Source organism: Canis lupus, chromosome 14 (assembly GCF_011100685.1).
Source record: "Canis lupus familiaris isolate Mischka breed German Shepherd chromosome 14, alternate assembly UU_Cfam_GSD_1.0, whole genome shotgun sequence".
Taxonomy (NCBI): domain Eukaryota; kingdom Metazoa; phylum Chordata; class Mammalia; order Carnivora; family Canidae; genus Canis; species Canis lupus.
This window is the reverse complement of record NC_049235.1, coordinates 14,737,491-14,760,297: the sequence shown is the minus strand read 5'-3', so window position 1 is coordinate 14,760,297 and position 22,807 is coordinate 14,737,491. Positions and strand designations below refer to the sequence as shown.

Below are 22,807 nucleotides of genomic sequence, written 5' to 3'. Positions count from 1 at the left end.
TAAGTGTGAGAGGGAAAGGAACAAGGCCATAAATAGAGATTTGGGAAGAAATTCAGGCAGGTCCAGAGTCACAGAAACCAACGGAGGAAAGAAGGCGGTTGTGGTCAACAGAATCACATTCTGCAAAGCAAGAAGAATGAGACTGAGAACAAGCCCTAGACTAAGCAGTGACAAGTTCCTGTATGCTTTGGGAAAGACTATCATTCCAGAGAGTGATGAAGTGAACCCCATGAGAAATTACTCAGTTTTTATGTACCACACAATTAAGGAATTATTAAGTCATATCTCAGCCTCCACTTTTTGGGATAACTCATTACTGTATATCATTAAAACCAGATAATAAGTTTGAATAACACAAATCTTGGTCGGGGAGTGCTGTAAGATTTACTTTTTAAAGATTGAATAAGGATGTTTTCTAATCTTGTTCTAAAATTATGGTTACAGCTCACATGAATGCCATTTTAAGGTATGGTATTAATTTTTATTATAAAAACTAACTTAAATTTACGTTAAATTAAGAAAACCTCATAGAAGAATTTAAAAACGATTCATCTATTTATTTGAGAGAGAGAGAGAGAGTACAAAGAGGGAGAAGGAGAAGCAGACTGCCCACTAAGCAGGGAGCTTGATCCCAGGAACCCGGAAACACAACCTGAACTGAATGCAGACGCCCAACCAACTGTGCCCTCCAGGTGCCCCATAGAAGAATTTTCTTAAAACAGAGTCACCATTACACAGAATCTGACATGTGCTCTTAAATTATTCAATTAATGCATCAATACTCCGCTCTTAAATTATTCAATTAATGCATCAATACTCCTCTATCCTAGGTGGACTAGAGAGGCTGCTGAAAAGACATTTGAATTGTGTGCAAGGTATGTAACTACTCCATGCTTTAGTCTCCTCTTCCATAAACTGTGGACAAAAAGAAAAAAGAAAAGAGTATGATGTTCAGGTCAACCATCTGTCTGACTTACAAAGGCTCCAGGCTACAAATAAGCCATTCCACAAAAGAAGCCCTCATTTCTCTACTGTGATGTTGAGGTATCTGTTGAGTGATACCCTCATTAAATTAAGAAATGGCACTTGCCCTTGTGTGCTGCCCTTTAATACCACTGACATCCTGATTCACGAGGGCACCATGGAAACAAGAATAGAACACACAGGACAGCTGGCAGCACCCAGGACACTGGCAGTTGGAAAAGTGATGGAGAATAAGTGGAACCTCGAGGACAGGTAAAAGCAAGAAAAACTTGAAGAAGGAGAGAAATGTTAAGGTGACCTAGAGGAAACAAAAAGAAATTTGTAAGAAGAGTAAGTTAAAAGTAACAGAATTTATTATCTGATACCCACAACAACAACAAAAGGAAGGAAAAAGAGCCACTTCTGATGTTTGTTGATAGGAAAAAAAAAAAAAACAAAATCAAAATTAGTTATTCCAAAATTTTACTCTTATTAATAACAGTATTATAACAAGCCACAGTATTAACTTTTTGTATACTGAGTAAAGATTAAGTAAGCCAATTAGGACTTGAGAATTCCCCAGATTTTTAAAAATTAGTTGACCAGTTAAAATTTTTAAAAAGGAGGAATTACCATGAAAATATCACTTTTTAAAAAATTGACAAATCAAGGACAATCTGTAATTAGTTACATATATGAAAAGACATTTCAATGTGATGCCAATGCTACGGTGAGTGACTGTTGGCAGATACATTCCTGTGTGCGTATGTGTATGGGTGCATATGTGTGTGCACACGTATGCACAGGCACACGTGTGATGCAAGAAAGGGAGCTGAGAAAAAATTTACTATAAGTTGAAGGAGAAAATAATAATGCAAACAAAAAACAGAGTTAACCTGCTCTATAGTATGTTCTTTCTTCTCCCCACTTGCCAGTGTATTAGAATGTTATTTTGTTGTAAACTTTTAAACAATCTCTATAATTTGAATCATGTTTTAGCATTCTCTTGTATTTCAAAGATGGTATTGTTGATAATACTGGGAAGGGATTTTGCTAGGCTATTCACTAGCATTTGACAAAATAGTAACTTTTTTTTTTTTTTTGTAAGAAGAAATACAAGAGTTCACCCCTGAAGAGATGTCCTTATAATGTAAACATTGTGATAGGCTAAAACTGAAGTCATCTGGAAGAACAAATAGGACCCATCATGGCTTTCCCAGGCCATATCCAAAAGACCAACAAAAGGACTTTTCCAGTGGAATCGCTTCTAATGCCACAAATTCCACGTGGCAATTACTTTCATCTTCAGGAAGAGAAGCAAAGACTACAGCTAAAGAAATTCCTTCTTCATAGGATGTTTCTAGTGGCCACAATAACACCGAATACAGAAAAAAAAGATATTTCTGACTATTATGAGCAAGTGTTTCAGTCAATTTTAAAACATCACCTAGGAGAAGCAGTGACAGGGTTTTTGCTCGTATATCCTACTTCTATTCTGCATATCCTTGAGACCTCCAGTGGTACCCTTTACCGAATTCTTTTGGATTATCTTAACCATAAACAGAATGAAACAGAATTTTTTATCCAACGAATGAAAATTATAGTTGCATCCCATAACATCCCAACAAGACTTTTCATGCAATGGCATGTTTCAGTAATGAAAGTTCCAGTCATGTATCTTGATGATGTGACACAGACACAGTCCCTAGAGGAGGTCATCACAGAGTTTCTCACTCAGACTCATAAACTGGCACTCCACCTTTTAAAGACTGTTAAAGTGGGTGCTAAAGGACCAGGGGATAACTTGCACCAAATTGCACCTGAACTGCTCATCCCTGAACAAATAATAAAGTACTTGTGCAAATCTGAACAATTCATGGATCCAGAAACTTTCACAGACATGTATAATAAGCCCATACATGTCACTTTGGATTCTGATGTGATATGGCCTGCTCCCACCTATTTCTAGGATTGAGAGAGATGTGGTCGATGTGGTCCAATCTCTCAAGGAATTGATGCTACTTAAAGAAAAGGAAAGTATTTCTAAAGCTACTTCTCTCTTTCAAAAAGAAAGGACCAGAACACCACAATAGACACGAAGGTAATGTATTAATCTTTCCAGAGTATGTTGAGCTAAATTTGAAAATTAATGTTTATTCTGATATTAAGTTTGAAATATTTTAATAGGTGTAGGAGTTTAGTAAGTTAACAATTGTTCAAATGTTAACATCATTTTGGTGAAGTGGCTTAATTTTTTTAAGGAAAGGTATAGATGATAAAGGACATACTCAGATTCAGATTCTCATTCATTCTTTCAACAATGGTCAATGAGCAGCTGCCACCACATAGAATCAAATTTCAGGAAAAAACATTTTGTTTTCAGAATATAAAATTCAGTGGAAAAATACCATCACTGAGTTGCTTGCAACCTGCGTTTAGAGTCAAGTAAGTGTAAAAGTAAATATATGCTATGATATATGACATGATATGATCATTATTAGTTAGCAGTATGTAAGGGATAATCTTTATATGATTCCTGAATTCAGAAAACAAAACCTAAACTTTGAAATTAGTTCCAAGGCTCATCTATTCTGAACTACACAATCAAGAATTTTGAGGTTATTATAAAGCTGAACACCACAGTAGCTTTGTGAGACAACAGGAAATTACACTGTCAGAAGGCACTATATTCTTTCATGCAAAATCATTTTTTGAACACTTCATATGACAGACATTTGCCAGATGCTAAGATATGGCAGGGTACACAGAAAACATAATTCATGCTCACTTATAAAACATTTATAACTGATCCCACATAAGATATACAAATTGTTTTTTTCTTTTTTTTTTAAGATTTTATTTATTTATTATGAGAGACAGAGAGAGAGAGAGAGAGGCAGAGACACAGAGGGAGAAGCCGGCTCCAAGCAGGGAGCCCGATGTGGGACTCGATTCTGGGACTCCAAAATCACGCCCTGAGCCAGAAGGCAGATGCTTAACCACTGAGCCACCCAGGCGTCCCGGTTATGTTTTTTCAATTTACTTCCTATGAAGCAAATAATGATATGCAACTTCTGTATGACCTATTTTAAGTTGCTCTATCCTTTTCTTCACCTAGGATCAATGCTCTTATGCATCATTTAAAATTGAATAGTTTGTTCAAACTATTAAGTGGCATTACTACCTTGATGACTTCAGTGATATCCAAAATTATTGCAATATCTCATGAAACAGATTTAGTAGAAGAAATACTGTGTATCATTTTACTTTATAATTTGATGTGCAGTCTCTTTAGGGGAAAAAAAGCAATCCCAGTATACAACCCGAATTTGTCATATGCAGATAATTTGTCATCACTTGTTTCATGTCAAAATCAGATTTCAGGAAAGAGTGTTTCTATTTTTAAATTTTGTATTATAGATCTAGATAGAGAATGGCATTTTTTACTCTTAGCTGAATTTGAAGTTCTGTTCATTTAAATTTAGTAACAGAAAGAGTATATTTGAGATAAAACATGAAGTAACTCTTCTGGTCAAGAAAGAGTATGTAACTTACAAATATTTTATCAATTTAGTAAATATTAAACACTTAGTATTCATTAGGATTGTGCTATTTACTCTGAAATGAGAAAAAGGAAAAGGCACCCATCTACTGAGGATAAAGTTCAGCAACAAAATGAGTGGAAGTAAAAGTAAATGCTTTCCAGGCAAAAAGAAAAAAAAATGCCTTAGAGAAAAGACTCCTGAATGTGAGGAGAGGTTGGGAAGTGCAATAAAAGTGGAGTTTACAAGTAAAACATATATATATATATATATGGCATATTTTCCAAAAATGGGAGACTTTCGCAATTGCCTTAACCAACAGACTACAACAGAAGTGATCTCATGTGACCCTCAAAGCTCGATCCTAAAAATGCTATGTACTTTACCATGATCATCTCAATGCTAGCTCTTGGAACTTTCTAAAAATATGCTGTGAGCAATCCAAGTGGTTTTCCAGAGGACATCCCCAGCCAAGGTCCCGGCCAATAGCCAGTTTCACCCCTAGACATGTGAGTGAGTGAACTTTCAGGTGATTCCAGACTCTAGGCTTCCAGTCAACCCTGGATTTCAAGCCAGCCCAACTGACAATGTGTGGAGTGATAGCGATGGCGTGTTCCCACTGAGCCCTGTCCAAATTGCAGGTCTGTGAACAAGATAAATGACTGTTGTAAAATTTAAACCATTACATTTTGGGTGGGTGATTATAACAGTCTGGAACAATAATATATATGTAGTAGGAATATGTAGTAGGAATAATTTTATATATCCATATACGTACATATCATTTCATATCATTTATTTTTCATTCATCTATGTTACTAATGTTTATTAAATATCTACTGGTAAATATTTACTAGGGGGCCAAGCACCATGCTTGTCACTGGGTATACCAAGCAGCAGTAAGGTGTATATCTTCCTGATATAGACCTAGCACACTGCCTAGCATAGATCTTTTATTGGTCTCTAAGACTTTCTGATATGAAAAGTATTGATTGAAAAGTAATTCAGTCAGCTAAAGAGAAACATTAAAAATTTGAATCATTTTTGGAGGAAGTTATAGAAAATATCTCAATAATATTACTGATTTACTTAGTATACTGTTATTTTACATTTAAAGGATTCTTGAGATGTCAGTTGTGAAAATAACTGGAAAAGAAGCGAAAAGTGACTAAATAAATTAAACTATTTATACAGTTATTTATCTACTCTAGTGAGCACATAGGAATGAGTTTATTCAAATGAAAGTTACCCTTCCTAGTAATCACATTAGGGGGGGTTATATTTATTTCAGCTACAACATCAGTGCTAAAAACATTTTGTGACTTTTATGACAGATGAATTAAAAAGGTTTATAAATCAAAGAGAATTTAAATATTTTAGCTACATCTATTTTTTTTTGATTCCCATATAATATATACTCTAATTTGACTGGTGACCTTAATATTCAGCCTCCATTCATAAAAACATTTGTTGAGGTTTTTAAGATATTTCATTCACTCTCAAAGGAAGATCTGCTGTCATAAAATATATTAAAAGAATGTGACACTGTCTCTAAGGGGGAACACAAATATGTTTTCAGTAACCACTGCATTATTGAGGTTCCTATACAGCTCACTGATATCATGTCTTTAAAAGGGAAGGCATGTAGTGTATGTTTGGGTATATTTGTTAAAATGCAGAAATATTATATTCAGACCTTACGAATATAATTTAATTTGATCAAGTCAAAAAATGTGACTTATTAAGTCTTAGAAAGACTCCTAAGGTAATTCTCAATCCAATGAGAGTTATAGTTTCCTTAGAATAAAACTTTCCATAGAATTAGAGTACAGAGTATTTTAATACTGAAAATATACCATTCAATGCTCTTATCCCAATGAACATATTTATACAACATATACATATGCAGTGAACATGTAACATTTAAATTGGTGTGGCCAGTGCCATTCTAATTCTTTTATTTTGATACGGGTATCTTCACAGTAGATTGACATGCTCTTATGTTTGTTTCAGAGTAGATTATAGTTTTCATGAAGTTAACTAAAATAATGTTATTTGGAGGGAAAAATCCTCCCAGGGTCAATTTAAAAATTTTACTGTCTTCATTTTATTTAAAGAGGCATCTAGATTCCTTCATAGAAAGTTATTGCTTATTGCAAATAGATTTTTACATTCAGTGACTTTATCATAACTTAGTGACACAAAACCACATTTGAATTCAGTTAAACTTATCTCAAGCAGTAGAATTCCCCCAGCTTCCACAAGGAAGTAGAAATGAGACAGCCTATCACCAACTCTAAGATTATTTCATATTGTAGAAACTGACTTAATGTAGAATTAGAGCTCTCCCCCTTGTGGCCAATTATGTAAATTTCCAGATTACCCGCTGATAGGACTTAGGCAGTAAACCCAGCACATAGTTTTAAAGAGAATATAAAGAGAACCCCAAAGGCACTTTTCAAGTGTCTGCTCTACTCTCCTTGTTTGGCACATAAAAATTTGGAGACCCAAAGACATGAAGTGTTTTGCCAACAGTGAAAGCAAGGATTGATTACAGAAGTTTCCTATTTCCACTTCACTACTTTACATAATTAGCTGTGCTCGTGGGTTAGAGTCTGGATTTAATTCTGAGTGGTCTCTTCCAGCTCCACCATACTCCTCCTGTACTCCATGTCCTCTCTTAGTGCCTTCTCCCAATGTCCCCCTGCACCTCCACACGCATCTCCATCTCCATATGCCCTACAGAGAATGGATCCCTTCCCAGCCACCACTCTTCCTGCATTCTGCTCCTGGACTTGCACTCCCTGTTGCTATAAAATAGACCACTACACACAGTGGCCAAGGCAGAAACTTCAACATTGTCCCAGTTTCCCTTCCTCATTGTTATCACTGACAGCCAATCAGCCCAAGCCCCACCCATTTCCCACAGAAAGTATTTCTAGTGTCTGGCTTTGTTTTTGTGCTCTCCTTAGAGATCTCCCTCTCTCCAGTCTCCTCTTCCTCCTGCTAATCTATAAAGTATTTCTAAAAACCTTAAAAGCTGTGTAGCACAAGGTTTAAGAGAACCACCTCTGGGGATGTCTGGGGGGCTCAATGAGTTAAACCTTGGTTTCCCTCAGGTCATGATTTTAGGGTCCTGAGATTAAACCCACTTCGGACTCTCTCCCTCTCCCTCTGCAACCCCTCTCCTATGTGTAAGCTCTCTTTCTCTCAAATAAATTTTAAAACTTTAAGAGAGAGAGAGAGAGAGAAAGCCACCTTTGGTATCAAATTGCTGTGTTGAAACCTGGCTCAGGAATTGTAGAGTTATATTTTATTCCTTCACCTCTCAACACCTCAGACACCTCACCTACAAAATGAGTGTGATAACAAGTATCTACATTATAAGATTGATAAGGGGTGTGTTGCATGAAATGATGGTTTAATAAACCCAGCATATAGTAAGAACTCAATAAATGTCATTCCTCTGGTCAAAATTCTTCAATGGCTTCATTCCAGGATAAAACAACAAAAAATTCTCTCATGATCTGCAAAGCTTTGATCCCCAACATTTCTCCTTTCTTTGTCTTTATCCTCTTTCCTCACTTCTCTTAGCAAAATTCTGCTTATCAATCAAATTATATTTGCTCTGGGAGGCATGGCAAACTCGAGATACCCTCATGGTATGTGGTACTCCACCACATACAATAACAATTCTTCTATCATAAGGCTGTTGTTTATTTTCACACTCTTTTCCCTGCCAGTGACTTGTAAGCTATTACTGTGCAAATTTTTGGTATTCCTATCTTTAGTGCTTCATTTTTAAAGGAGGCCATTAAAATATCTAAGAATTTTCCCATAAAGTTCATTTTACTTTCATCAAAACGGTTGTGAAATGTCAATAGATTTAAAACGTTCCTCTAGAATTGATTGGCTTTTGGTCATTGTCCATAAAGCTCTTGAAAATAGCAAGTGAAAATATAATAGTTGTACTTTAGTTTTCAGTTTTCCCCACATATTAATTTCTTACATTCTAATTTGGAAGGATACTAAGAATACACTTCTGGAAGTGATTCAGTGGAACTTTTGTACTTATATATTACTATTCACTGAGCCAAGTATAGGAACTCATTCCCAATTCATAGGATTTAAAATAAAAATACTCTTTCTTATTGGAGCATCTGAGTAAGCTACTGGTAAGGTATACAACCTTTTTTTTAAAAATATTCTATTTATTTATTCATGATAGACATAGAGAGAGAGAGAGAGAGAGAGAGAGGCAGAGACACAGGCAGAGGGAGAAGCAGGTTCCATGCCGGGAGCCCGACACGAGACTCGATCCTGGGACTCCAGGATTGCGACGTGGGCCAAAGGCAGGGGCTAAACTGCTGAGTCACCCAGGGATCCCCCGGTATACAACCTTTATTCCAAATTTGAAAGTTGTTTTCTTTATGTTCTTCAAATCTTTATTTTACTAGCCACACTTAATGTATTCTCTGAGAGATTTGTGCTCAATAAGGCTAATATTTATTATATTTGTTTTCTTAGGTTATTATAAAACTGTAAATTTGATTTCATTTTAATTGTGCATTTCCCATTTCTATTCTTTCTAGAATACTAAGCAATTTTTTAAAAATACTATTTATAAAAGAGTGCATTAAATGTCAAGCCTTGATTTATTGAGGAAGAAATAAAAGTCTGAATATCGAACATATTTACATTTTACCAAAATGCATTCTAGTGTAATGACTTCCTGAGGGATCTCAGCCACTCATGTCTCACTTCCCTTCTCCTTCTCGTTTATACTAGACTCAGTTTATACTAGACTTTGCTTTTCGAAGGAAAAAATAATAAGCCACTCTACAGCAAGTAGATACATAAAACTATATATCTTGTAATATTTTGATTCATCCATTCCTCACTTTCTATCCTATACAGCAACAATTCTTGAGCACATACTCTGTTCCAGCCAAAATCAAAATGACAAAATGAAAAGAACATTGAGGTGAGATGACTGACTTTTGTTATGTACTTCATTGCTAATTCATTATGTGGCCCTGAACAAGTAATTTATTTATTTTGGGTTTCTGTTCATCTGTATCATAAAGAAGTCTGTGAAGCTCTTGAACTGTATCCAAAAATATGTCTCAAAAGAAAGACTTATTGTCTTAGCGTCAGGCAGGAGGACAGAATTAAGATGTTTGTATTAAAATTTTGAACCCTAATGTCTGAATGAATGAATGTCTAAACTAATCCACCCTATCAGAGAGTGCCTGTGAGCAATGCCAACATTTTCCTTTGAAAAGTCCATCCTGGATGCATTCTAGTGCAAAGATGAATGGGAAGCCAAAAAGCCAGAAATCTATGCATTAGATTATTAGATCTGACATCTAAATAGCAAGTTTGGTAGTACTGTGAAGTCACGAGAAACAGTGAAGAATGGGACATTTTCCTTTAACCTAATGGGAAGCCACTGAAGATTTTAAGCAAAGCATAATCAGATGGTTTGGCTACTGAGTGGAGAATGCACTGGCAGGGAATATATTGGTGCAGACAGGCTCCTCAGGAAGTTGTTACAAGTCTCCTAGCAAGGGATAATAATAGCTAGAACTAAATTAATGACTGTGGAAATGGATCTAAAGGGATGAGTTTGAGAGATAATCAGGAGGTAAATAAACATTGCTTATAAAGGAGAGAAAGGTGTCAAACATTTTTGGTTTCTAGTTTTTACAACAAGACAGTACCATTCCTGAGGCAGGAAATATATAAGGAGTATAGAGTTTGTAAAGGAAAATGTGCTTTTGATACTGATATATTACAGCTACATCAGGTTGGAATAATTTTTGATATTTCCATATCAGTTATTAGTAATCACTTTTTTCCTTTTTTATAAATTTATCTTTTATTGGTGTTCAATTTGCCAACATATAGAATAACACCCAGTGCTCATCCCATCAAGTCCCCCACTCAGTACCCGTCACCCAGTCACCCCCACCACCCACCCTCCTCCCCTTCCACCACCCCTTGTTCGTTTCCCAGAGTTAGGAGTCTCTCATGTTCTGTCTCCCTTTCTGATATTTCCCACTCATTTTTTCTCCTTTCCCCTTTATTCCCTTTCACTATTTTTATATTCCCCAAATGAATGAGACCATATAATGTTTGTCCTTCTCCGATTGACTTATTTCACTCAGCATAATACCCTCCAGTTCCATCCACGTCAAAGCAAATGGTGGGTATTTGTCGTTTCTAATGGCTGAGTAATATTCCATTGTATACATAAACCACATTAGTAATAACTTGATGAGGTATAGAGGACATGCATCATTATTAAATCTCATATTAAATCTCATACTTTGCTGATATGTATAACTACTAATACACATTTTCTGATCTAAGTAACTTCCAGGAAAGTCAAAACATTTTGATAAGTTAAAATAAATTAGGCTAAAGGAAAAATTATCCCAAAGATAATCCTAGGACTGATATTCACCACCATAGCTCCCCTTAATATGTTTACATTCAGTGGAGCCAAATATAAAATCAGCAGCACTTACAGAGTTCAATTCCTTCCTTTTGTCAAATAAAAGTCATTCAAAACATTAATAATTATTTATTGATTGCCACATATATTTATTGAAGGCCATGCTATTGTCATTTAAAAGCACACATAAAAGCTGCTATAGAACCCCTCCTAAATTCTTTGGTATATTATTTATTCCATTTGCAATGAAAATTTAGGTAAAAAGGTGCCCTTTGGCACCCTATTGACATGTTTTGCCCTCTGTTTCTCTCAATTGGTTGTAGGACAACATGACACACATTGAATTTTATTCTCTCTCTGGATTTAATCATTCAGCAAGTGTGAACTAAAAAACTGTATCAAACACTTTATTAGACATGGAGGTTTGGAGGTACAATGCAATTATGAGCAAATAAGCATAATTTCTACCTTAGAGAGTATGCAGTCTCTATCTCCCTCTATCCCAAACATATAAAAAATTAAACAGTTGTAATTCTAATAATTAATATATTATATAATAATATATAATTATAATTACTTATCTTGGATATACAAGTTGCAGTGGTTTCCTAACTTTACCTAGGGTAGAGGATTAGGGGATGCCTCTGAGGGAAGAAAGATTCAAGGATTTCTGGAAGTTGCATAGAACTGAGCCAAATAAAAGGCAAGAGTAGGAGGGGAGTGTTCCTGGTGGAGGATATATATATATATATATATAGTTGATCAGAGGGATGTGCTAACACCCAAAGGCAAGAAGAGCCATACTGTGTTGAAGATGTGAAAGAATATCAATAAGGCAGGACTGAAATACAAATGGAATCATAAGAGATGAGATTGGATAGCTAGGCATGGGACCAGATTATGCAGACATTTAGAGCTAGCTACATAAGCACCATGATTTCATCTCAAGTGAAATAGGACACAGTTTTGTTTTAATCAGAGAAATGCCATGATTAGGTAGCATTATAGAAGAACCACTTTGAATTGGAAGAAGAGATGAGAAGAGTACTTGGTAACTAGACCGGGCAGACATACCAATTAGGAGGCTATTACAATAATCAAGGAACGAGATGATATGATGTCTGTACAAAGATAATGGCAAGAACAGAACGCATGTGCCATCTCCCAAGACAGGTGAGGTGATACTGGAAGAGAAGCAGCCTGGAGATATGCAGGGAGTAAGATGAAGTTTTCCATTTTGAACATGCTAAATCTGAAGTGCCTGCAAAGCATCAGTGTTAAACTATCCAGTAGTGATTTGGAAATATTCTCTGAAGCCCTGGAGATGGATCTGGTAGAGATAGAGATTGGACATCATCACAGATGATGACTGAGGATTTAGCATCCTATCATCCAGCTCAATTAGATACTGAAGAGAGAAGACAGGCTACTTCAAAACCCTGAAGAGTGCCATGGGAAGAACAGGGACCCACAAAGTCTAAGAAGACATTGTTCAAATCACCCAGAAGCAGAGAAAGAGAATTAGATCAGGGAAGTGTGATGGAAGTCAAAGGAAAAGAACATTTCTTTTAAAAGACAGTACTCAACAGTATCAATTGTCTCAAAGTCAAGTAAGACAAGGAGTAAAAAGTAGATTTAATGACAAAGAGATCATTGGTGACTCAGAAAGAGTGACTTATATAGTATACTAGAGACAGAAGCGGCATGCAGTAGGCTGAGGAGTGAGGGTTGGGTGAGGAAATAGAACAAAGTATAAACAACATTTCTACAAGCTTGGCTGTTGAGTTGGTTGTTAGTGAAGTTGCAGAGTCAGTTTGGGAAGGCATAAAGCCCTCTGGATATTTTAAAATTTTTTACTAAAAAGAAAACCAGTAATTTATCCTGGTTTCAAGAAAGGAATCTGTCCTCTCATGTGAGATTAAGCATCCAATCATAGCCCAAGGGGGAAAGAGCTCTACTCAGCTTTGAATGGCAAAGATCTGGTCTTATACCTTAAATGTCCTCAAGTTACTATTTGTACATTTCTGGAAAAGAATGATTGCTCAATAAACATTTGTTCAGATAAATGCACTAATCATTGGGAGAAACCTAGCTATGCAAAAAGTGACTTTAGAATATCTTTGAGCTGTGGGGTGCCTGGGTACTCAAGTCCATTCAATGGCTGGCTCTTGATTTCAGCTCTGGTCATGATCTCGAGGTCCTGGGATATAGCCCTGCACCAAGCTCCACACTCAGCAGGAGTCAGTTTCAAGATTCTCTCTCGGGGTACCTGGGTGGCTCAGTCTGTTAAGTGTCTGCCTTAAGCTCAGGTCATGACCCCAGGGTCCTGGGAAGGAGCCCCAGTTCGGGCTCCCTGCTCAACGAGGAGTCTGCTTCTCCCCTCTCTCTCTCTTCCCCACTCATGCTTGCACGCATGCTCTCTCTCTCTCCAGCTCTGTCTCAAATAAACACATCAAAATCTTTAAAAAATTTTTTTAAATATTCTCTCTCTCCTTCTGCCTCTGCACATGTTCACTCTCCTTCTCTCTCTCAAATAAATAATTGAATCTTTAAAAAAATAAAAGAATATCTATGAGCCCTGATATTACAACTCAAACTTTGGGTTATTCCAATGGTATTTCCATGGTCAAACTTTTACAGTTGATTGCAGATTTTGCCATATCCTTTATCTACTTTATGGATCAATCTCATCACATTTGTAAATTTTGCTATGGCAGTTATCCTTTGCCCAGTCAAAGCATGCTAGGAAATTGCAAATTGCAATCAAATCTCAATTTTCCAAACTAATGATTTTAAAGACCAATAATGCATAATCCAAAATGATGGTGAATTCATGAACCATTTATCTCTGTAATGTATATTCATTAAATTTGACTATAAGTACATCTTATATGTCATATATAACAAAATGATAAAGCATTTCAACTGAAATGGCTCAAGAGGACTTGCAAGCTTTTCCAATTCCTCTAGTTCTGCTTCCCACTACATCCTATTATTTATATCATCTTTCATGTTCAGGTGACTCATTGAAATAAACTAATCTAACATATTTTTTAGGATGGAGGGGATAATCAAGAAGCAGCACTTCCTTATTACTGCCATCATCCTCATACTCATTTCAGCTTAATATCTTAAGTTGATATTAAGATATTCCTTAATCTTAATATCTTAAGTTGATATTCCTGAAATCAGGAATTCTTATATTCCTGTATTTCAGAAATTCCTGTATTCCTTTCACCACACACAAGGCAAGGTAATCACCAGTTTCAGGTGATTACAGGAATTCCTATATTCCTTTCGGCACACACAAGGCAAGGTAATCACCAGTTTGACATTTTCACTTTTGACCTTCTTGTGCAAACAGCAAATGTTTTTGTATAAGGAAAGATGTTTAGGGCTTTCAGATAATATTAAGTTGAAATGAGTGTAATGCTTTCCTGAAGAGTCTTCTCGTCCATAAAAACTGCTTTGTGGGATAATTCTTATGAGGGCCACTAACTCATGTCTGCTGCTAAAAATGTTTACTCATGGTAGTGTGCCATGTCAGAGATATTAGAAACCCACAGCTTACAAGCAGGCACATTCTACTAACAGAGGCACCATTCTTATCTCTGGCACTACCTGGTTTTTCTTGCTAATATTAACCAAATGATAGTTGTAGAAGCACAAGCAATTAGCTTACAAATGACAAAAAGACAACGTTTCCCCTTGCGTGTCATAGAAGAGACACCAAAATATCTCTTTGGTGAAGTTAACTCCCAGTTGACTAACAGGAATAAAATGCTTGCATAAATAGAATTATATGTGCATATTTGGAATAGAATTATAGGCTAGACATATTAGTATACACACACACATACATGAATATACACACAACTCTCTGAACCCAAACTAGAGAAACCAATTAAGATTCATAAAACTGCTCCCAAACAAGTGGGAGAACCAGGGATTTAACTATCAAAGTTTAACAGCACAGTACAAGAAAATCCTTTTATATCTTTTATATAAATAATGTAGATCGCTTCTCTAACAGTTATGTTCTCCCCACCTGTGCTCTGACTCCCATCTGAGAAACTGCCCGTCAACTCTCCTGGGGTATGTCGTCCCATAGCTCCTCATGTGGGCCACAGAATGAGTGGCCCTGACCTCCTCTCTCCCACCCAATTTCTTTCTATTCTCCTCTTCCATTACATGCACATGGCAAGTAGGTGCACACACACACACACACACACACATGCTCATAGACTGGACTAGTCATGATCTATCAGAGGCAGAGAGAGCCCACATGTAAGGCAGCAAATGATGCAGCTGAAATAAGAAACAGTTGAGATATCTGGAAACACCAGAGACACAGCCACCTTAACCCCGGATTCCATTTCCCAGCCCTGACTGAGGCCCTAACATATTCTATCCATGAATCCTTCCAACAACCAAGCTTCTCTTTTGCTGAAGTCAGTTAAAGTTGTTTTGAGTTCGTTTTTTGTTTCCCTTGAAGCCAACAAATTCTTAGAAGTCTGACAAATGTTTTTCAAAGCAACCTACTCACATGTAGTACATACAAGAAGATTTGTGTTCAAATCTCTTATTTTCTGCTAGCTCACGTTACATTAGGAAAGTTGCTAACCTCTCTCTAAGCCTCAGTTTTGTCGCCTGTGAACTGAACAAGCACCCAAAGACAAAATGAGATAAATCATACATACAAGTAACCAGAAACTCAGAAAGTGCTTAATGAATTCATCACAGTTTACAGTATGCTCTGCAAGTTTGCAGTTTCTGTAATCCCTAAACGTAACACTACACCTACCCTTAAACCTACTCCTAGGCCTAACACTAACATTACCCCTAAGTACTCCTACTGCTACACATGCCACTAATCCTGTACTTCCCCCACACCCTACACCTAACAATATCCAGCAGTTACGACAATGAGCTTTGTGACAAGGACATGAGATGGTTTGAATTCTGACCATCAGACAAGGGAGACCTCAGGGATGTCAGGCCAATTAGTCAAGCTGCTGATACATATAATGCTTCTGCAGCAAGGATAGTCTAGAGATATTCTAAAAAATCCCCTAGCAGAATAAAGCACAGGGTAAGTCCTTCAACCAACTTTTGCTCCTGCTCTTAATATCTTCTAGAAGAATCTGAGCTATCCTTTGATAAATGCTTACATGCCGTTTCAGACAACTGGACTCTGATCAGTTAATTAACTTTTATTAATATGTGTTATGAATAGCTTGCTTATACTCTTCAATAATAATGTGAACATTAGAAAATCACTCATCACTGTAATTAAATGGCTTAATATACTTATGAATGGATTATTATTTTTAAAAACTCAAATTCTAATAAGATGAAAATGGACTTATGTTGGTTTTATGAGTTTTCTTTCTATTGTATGTTTCTAAAAGGAAATTGGTTGCTTAATCACATGTACCTGAAGGAATAAGGTAATAACATCATTACCACTTAGCAGTTGTGAAATGAGGAGCCTCATGTCATCTGCAAAATGGAAGACAGTAGCACCTACAACTTAAAATTATTTTAAAAATTTAAAAAGTAAAGGCATGCAAGGCTTGTTTTGGCCTAGTATGTCTGATATAAAATGAGTGCTTTTAACCTGTTACTCTGTGAACTGAGAATTAAGGAGGTATTTAGAACACCAGGGAAGCTTCACAGAGGATGCCCACAGGAATTAGCAGTGGAAAAAGGAGAGGACCGAGCATGAGTGAACTTTCCTCAGCCTCTATAAGGAGGTCTTGGTGAGTGGCCATTGGTTCAATAATTTCATAATGTTAATGTGCACAACACACTCATGAATACCTTGCTTAAAGTACACATTCCAGGCTCACCCCCCCACCACCACCACTACCAGCATTATGATTCTATCAAGTCCAGTCTGGAGCCCTCAAATCTGCAGCATAACCCCCATTTAGACAACATGAAGATGAGATCTACAGGCCATTCTAGCTTGATTTTACTACCAGTAACTAACTGCCATATTCACCCTATAATTTAGCAGTCTTACTGTTCGTCTTTATATTCTAGAATCAAGAGGAAGTGACACATATATATGGGGAAAAAATACTATCAGCCAACCTGATGGCTTTTTCTAGTATATTCACAATTTTTAACCCCAATTTTTGAAAAGTGACCCCTAATCACAAAGATCAGAAATGTCCTCTTCTAAGACATTTGTCACACAGGTTTATCTGTTTAGCATGTGTTTTCCATTCTAGACTGTAAATTCCATCGAGGCGTATGACACGGGCACCTTATTTGCATCAGTAGCTCCCCCAGCTCACACAACGCCAGATACCATTAACCAAGAAGCATTTTGTTTTTGGAAAAATGGAAAATGCTTGCAGTCCTAGGCAGAAGTTAGGAATGAATGGTAGCAGAGGTACAGGCCATGAGTAGACTGGAGAAATATTTAGGAAGTAAAATGGGCAGACGTACCAATCCGATGAGGGATTAAAGGAAAACATTCTCAAGTTTCAAGCCCACATTGTTGGATGAAGATGATATCCCTAACCAAGGAAGAACCCACTTGGTTTAGTTCTAGAGATTATGTATTTGAGAGGTCTACAAGAGATAACAACTAGCGAATAACTACAGGTGTATATGAATCTAAAATGCTGTAAGCAGAATAATGGGCCCCATGAATGCCCAAGAGCAAATTCTCAGAACCTATAAATGGTATGATACATGTCAAAAGGGACTCAGCAGATATGATTAAAATGAAGAACCTTGAGGGGAGGAGAGGATCCTGAATAGAGAGGCCCAAGCTAATCACATGAGTCCTTTAAAATGAGTTTTTCCAGCTGAGGAGAATCAGAGAGTGTAGCAGGAGAAGAACTTGCTGGCTTTATTTTATTTTACTTAAAAGATTTTATTTATTGATTCATGAGAGACACAGAAGGAGAAGAGGCAGAGACACAGGCAGAGGGAGAAGCAGGCTCCATCCATGCAGGGAGCCCAACGTGAGACTCGATCCCAGGTCTCCAGGATCACACCCTGGCTGAAGGTGGCACTAAGCCACTGAGCCACCAGGGCTCCCCAAATTGCAGGCTTTAAAAATGGAGATAGGTAGTCATGGGTCAAGGAACACAGGCAGATTCTAAGAGGTGGAGGAAGCAAGGAAATGGATTCTCCCTTCAAGCCTCCAGCTAGGAGGATGGCCCTGCCTATACCTTGATTTTAGTCCAAGGAGATCTCCGTGCACTTACAGAACTCAAGAATAATAAATGTGTTGTTTTAAGCCATTAAGTTTACAGTGATTTGTTGGGGCAATAGGAAACTATACACATGAGGTCTGGTTGGAACATAAACATTTGTATCATCTTTCAGATTTCTGTATGATAAAAAAAATAATAACTATCTCTTTCACGAGTTAATGTTCCTCCCTCCTAGTTTCTGCAAGCTTAGAGCACGTGATATAAAAGCAGTGCTGGGTATATCTCTGTTGCCAATCAGTTCTATTCTCCCATGCCTACTCTCTTTTGGGACTGGAAGCCAGAAAGCTACTGCTGACCTCTGAATAATGCGGGGCTTAGGGGTGCCAACCCTGTGTAATCAACAATCTATGTATAACTTTCGACTCCCCCAAAACTTAATGACTCAGCCTACTGTTGACCAGAACCCTTATCGACAACATAAACAGTCAATTAACATGAATTTTGTAAGTTATATGTATTCCACAGCGTGTTCTTACAATGAAGTGAGCCAGAGAAAAGAAAATGTTATTAGGGAAATCATAGGAAGAGAACATGCTGTATGGTATTCAGCAAAACAAATCTGTGTATACGTGGACCAGGCAGTTCAAACCTGTGTTCTCTGAGGGCCAAGGGTACTAGCTGGAGACATGTAAATTGCATATCCACAGAGCTCTTTGCCAGCTGGTTTCTGGTTAGGTTTGCCAGTGGAAAGCACTGGGGGGGAAGTTAGAAAAATGAAAGGAGTCATGATTTATTTTCTTTCTTCTGCTTCTCCCTGAAGCTGCCTGGGCATCTCAGCCCTCCTGGGTTCTGGTAGTGGTAGGCAACTGCTGACCTCTGCTACCATGGCACAGCATCCCTCTCAGGCACCAGCCAGCCACTCGGGCAGGGAGGCCAGCAGAGAGGGTGCCTGCAAACTCTCAGATGCCCACGGTGCAGACACCTCTGGTGCTTTCAGAAGCAGCAGCGGCGGCAGGACCACCAAGAGTAAGGTTTCGAGGGTTTAGGGAATACCATTTCCTCTTTGCCCCTTCAGCCCCAGGGACTGTCATGACTTCCTACAATTACTAATCTCTGGGGAAAAGCACCTTCCCCTTTTCTCTCCCTCAGGCTATTCAACACATTTGTAAAGAATTCCTTGCATTGTACACCCTCTTTTTGAAAAGCTAAGAATGGTTTTGCTATCCTACTAGACACTGACACGAATGCTCTTTGCAACAATGATATTCATGGATTGAATACCATCTATGTGTGCCAAAAGCAGAATGTATGTGTATAAGAACTAGTACTGATACATGAACCCTAATATTTACTCCTAATGGGAACCTATGTATACCATATACAATCCTCCTTTCAAATATTTTACTGTAATGGGTCTTTATTGGGGAGAGAAAGTGATGGATAAAACACACACACACACACACACCTGTTTGGTTCATTAGAATTTCCAAAGGCAGTGAAAGATATTTAAACACAATAATGAGGCTGGATGCTTATCAGTACAGAGACAGCAGCTTTAGATTAAATATCTCTCTCTAATAGAAAAAGAGGAGAAAAAAATTCCTTCCACAAGGCAGCAAGATCATAACAACAACTCATCTACTTAACTCGATTTGCTTTGACAAAAACAACAGGAAAATGTATCATTGTCATGAATTAAAGTGGCATCGGGAAAGTAGGGCACACTGAGCAGTTTCATTAAGAAAGTTGTGAAAACACGGGGCTGCTATTTGCAATGGTTGTGTCAAACATAAAGCTAACTGGCCTCCAAGCCTGTGCTTCTCCTCCCATCAAGACGCAAGCCTAGTAAAGAGCCATCTGAGAGGTTCATCCAAAAGAACAACAGCTTCAACCAGTTGATGTTATAGTGTCAAGTTCCCAGCCAGTGCTGAGAACGTGTTAACGGATCAAGGACACCTGTCTGTGACAGAATGAGCCAATTGTTCCAAGAGTAACCACTAGCTGCTTTTCACTGTGCACTTACTAAGTGCTAGACACTGTGCTGGCTCGCTCACATCTCACATCAACCCTAGAAGACCAGTAACATCCCTCGAGAGCAAGCTGAGGACCAAAGTGGTGGTGCAGGCACATAGCTGGTTGGAGCTGAGGAGGACAGGTCTGTACAGCTCTCAGATCAATGTAGCTTAACTACTTCTCTCTCTCTCTCTCTCTCTCTCTCTCTCTCTCTAAATTATACCTATTTATTCATGAGAGACACACAGAGAGAGGCAGAGATATAGGCAGAGAGAGAAGCAGGCTCCCTCCTGGGACCCAATGCAGGACTCGATCCCAGGACCCTAGGATCACACCCTGAGCCAAAGGCAGACGCTCAACTACTGAGCCACCCAGGCATCCCTTACCTACTTTTCTACACTGAATACAAGGAGGGAAAAAGTCCATGATCCCACCATAAAACTGTAGGGGCAGGAGGGATAAATGCTTAAAATAAGACAAAATACATGCATAAAGAACAAAACAAAACCCTATCCACAACACAGGTTTTTATCTTAAAATGTGAAATAAATATAAAAACATGCAACTTTTGTTTACATAACAAGTATGAGGAGAGACTTTTAGTGGGCATAGATGAATTTCAGAGATCTAAAGAAGGGATTATTGCATTAGATTTTCAAAGTTATTATACTAATGGTCTCTAATACCTTTGACCAAACCTCCTTAATAAGAGTTTCTATAATTGATTCAAAATATTCTTTAAAGCTTCCACTTTATTTGTTTTCTTGATGGAAATGTTATATACCCTTAAGGCGAGAGAACAGTTATTTAGCCAGACCACCCCAAAATTACCCTAATAAGAGAGCAAAGAGGTGTATCTAGGGTGAACTTTAAACCCTATCATTCCTGTGTATATATCTATGACGTTTTCTCTCCTTATACAAAAAGGCCTAATTATAATGCATTTATTCCACTAGTAACTAAACTAATGATGACTCAAGTTTGGTATTCTTATTTTCTTGTTTATAAATCACTTCTGGTTTTGTGTATAACGACAACAACAAGAGCCATGGTTATCTATCTCAGTTGGCACAACCCACAGAAAGTAATGAGAAGTTCTCATGTCAGAGCTACTCCAGAGTATTTAACTCTGTAGTGAGATTAAAAGTCACATTCTTACCTGAGATGATCGCCTCGTTACATGGCCAACAGGATCCTACCTGGCTGGACCTTATCTGCCTTGTCTTATACTTTCACCAGCCTCCCTGTCCAGATACAGAGGGAAAGGTGAGGGGGCTTTCACCATTCTGTAGCAGAAACAGTTGTGTTTCTGTCTAGCTTGCCTTGCTTCTGGGATTTCCTTCAAACAAAGCATACACATCATCGCTTTCAAAATAAAACAACCTGAAAACCACTGGTCAAACATTAGTGTCGTTTCCAAACTGGGAGGGAAGCAAGATGCTTGCAGGTTGCAGATTCTTTCCACATTTCACCAGGCACAGCACTCATCAAGATCAGAAACTGAATCTTAGGGCTGGCCTTATAGTCGTGACTTAACCAAGAGTTTAAAACTTTACATGCCTAGATTTTTGTCACAGAAGATCACACATTGTATTCCAGTTTGCTGTCTACTGAGTCCAATTCTAAGATCTTCAGATTAAGTGATATTTATATACATAAGTCTACCCAAGGCCACTCTCATGAATATCTTTATGCCAATTATGATTTATCACTCGTTATGCTTTCTTACCTGTTCTGTTCCCTGTGGAGAACTGGTTTTCTCTATCACTTTCAGGGGTGGAGTCCACCCTGATGATCACAGAGTATGGCATTGAGTATGGCTTAAAAACAAAACAAAACAAAAAGACGACAAATTCACAGCAAAGTGATCTACATAAGGAAGGTTTATCATTCTTTATTACTTTTCCTTTATAACACTGTTTCACAAATCTTCCTTGTATGATGAAAAACAAATCATCACTGACTGTCACCAAAGATTTTCTAGGAACATTAGACAGAACTCTTGAACTCATACTATACAGCATATGGGGATTGGAAGATGAGCATTACATTTTATTGAAAATATTTGGTCAGTTCTTTAAATATACTTAAATTCATTTAAATTAGGATTGATTAGTATATATAAGCATTGTTTGGGTTTTATCTATAATCCTCTTGGCAATAATCCTGTTTCCATAGTAACGCAAATGTATTTTATCCTCATGGATGCGTGTGAAATTATAACAACTTTTATAATAAAGTTTACACATCATTTGCACATAAATTTCATTTTTTATGAGAAGTCCAAGCTAGAGGTTTCTTTCCTTGAATCATTTATTGTTATCTTGCCACTAAATACATAATTCACATCTCCTCTCAAATAATGAAAACTCAACAGCGCCATTCCTAACCGCTTGCAAGAGGTTACTAAATCTACATGATGGTCGGATCTTTGAATTTCAACATGTAATATTAAAGAAAAGATAATGAAATACTTCACAGATGTCACCCTGGATATAATCCATGTGTTTTATTAGAATAAATCCATTCATTTTTACCTAATCAGGATTCTTTTGTTCATTTGTTTCAAATAGTTAACAAGTTTGCTTCACAAAGCAGAGAAATGAAGCAGCTGAAACACTGTGTCATTATTACCCTGACCCCAAAAAATG

General features: G+C 37.4%; 2 protein-coding genes across 9 annotated transcripts in view; one reads left to right on the top strand and one right to left on the bottom strand.

Moving 5' to 3' along the window:
• The window catches only part of ZNF804B (zinc finger protein 804B), a 494,306-nt gene that overhangs the window by 460,361 nt on the left and 11,138 nt on the right, over positions 1-22,807 (bottom strand). The window lies entirely within an intron of this gene.
• The window catches only part of TEX47 (testis expressed 47), a 34,450-nt gene continuing 12,798 nt past the window's right edge, over positions 1,156-22,807 (top strand). For 3 of the 8 annotated variants that reach the window (XM_038556735.1, XM_038556732.1, XM_038556737.1), the window contains exons 1-3: positions 1,156-1,236; positions 2,075-3,064; positions 9,423-9,489. In XM_038556735.1, coding sequence (XP_038412663.1) covers positions 2,171-2,932 — 762 coding nt within the window. In that variant the 5' untranslated portion in view covers positions 1,156-1,236; positions 2,075-2,170 and the 3' untranslated portion in view covers positions 2,933-3,064; positions 9,423-9,489. Of the gene's footprint in view, positions 1,315-2,071; positions 3,065-9,422; positions 9,490-22,807 lie in introns of all 8 variants that reach the window. The other 5 variants (XM_038556738.1, XM_038556739.1, XM_038556734.1 and 2 more) reach the window with 4 other exon arrangements.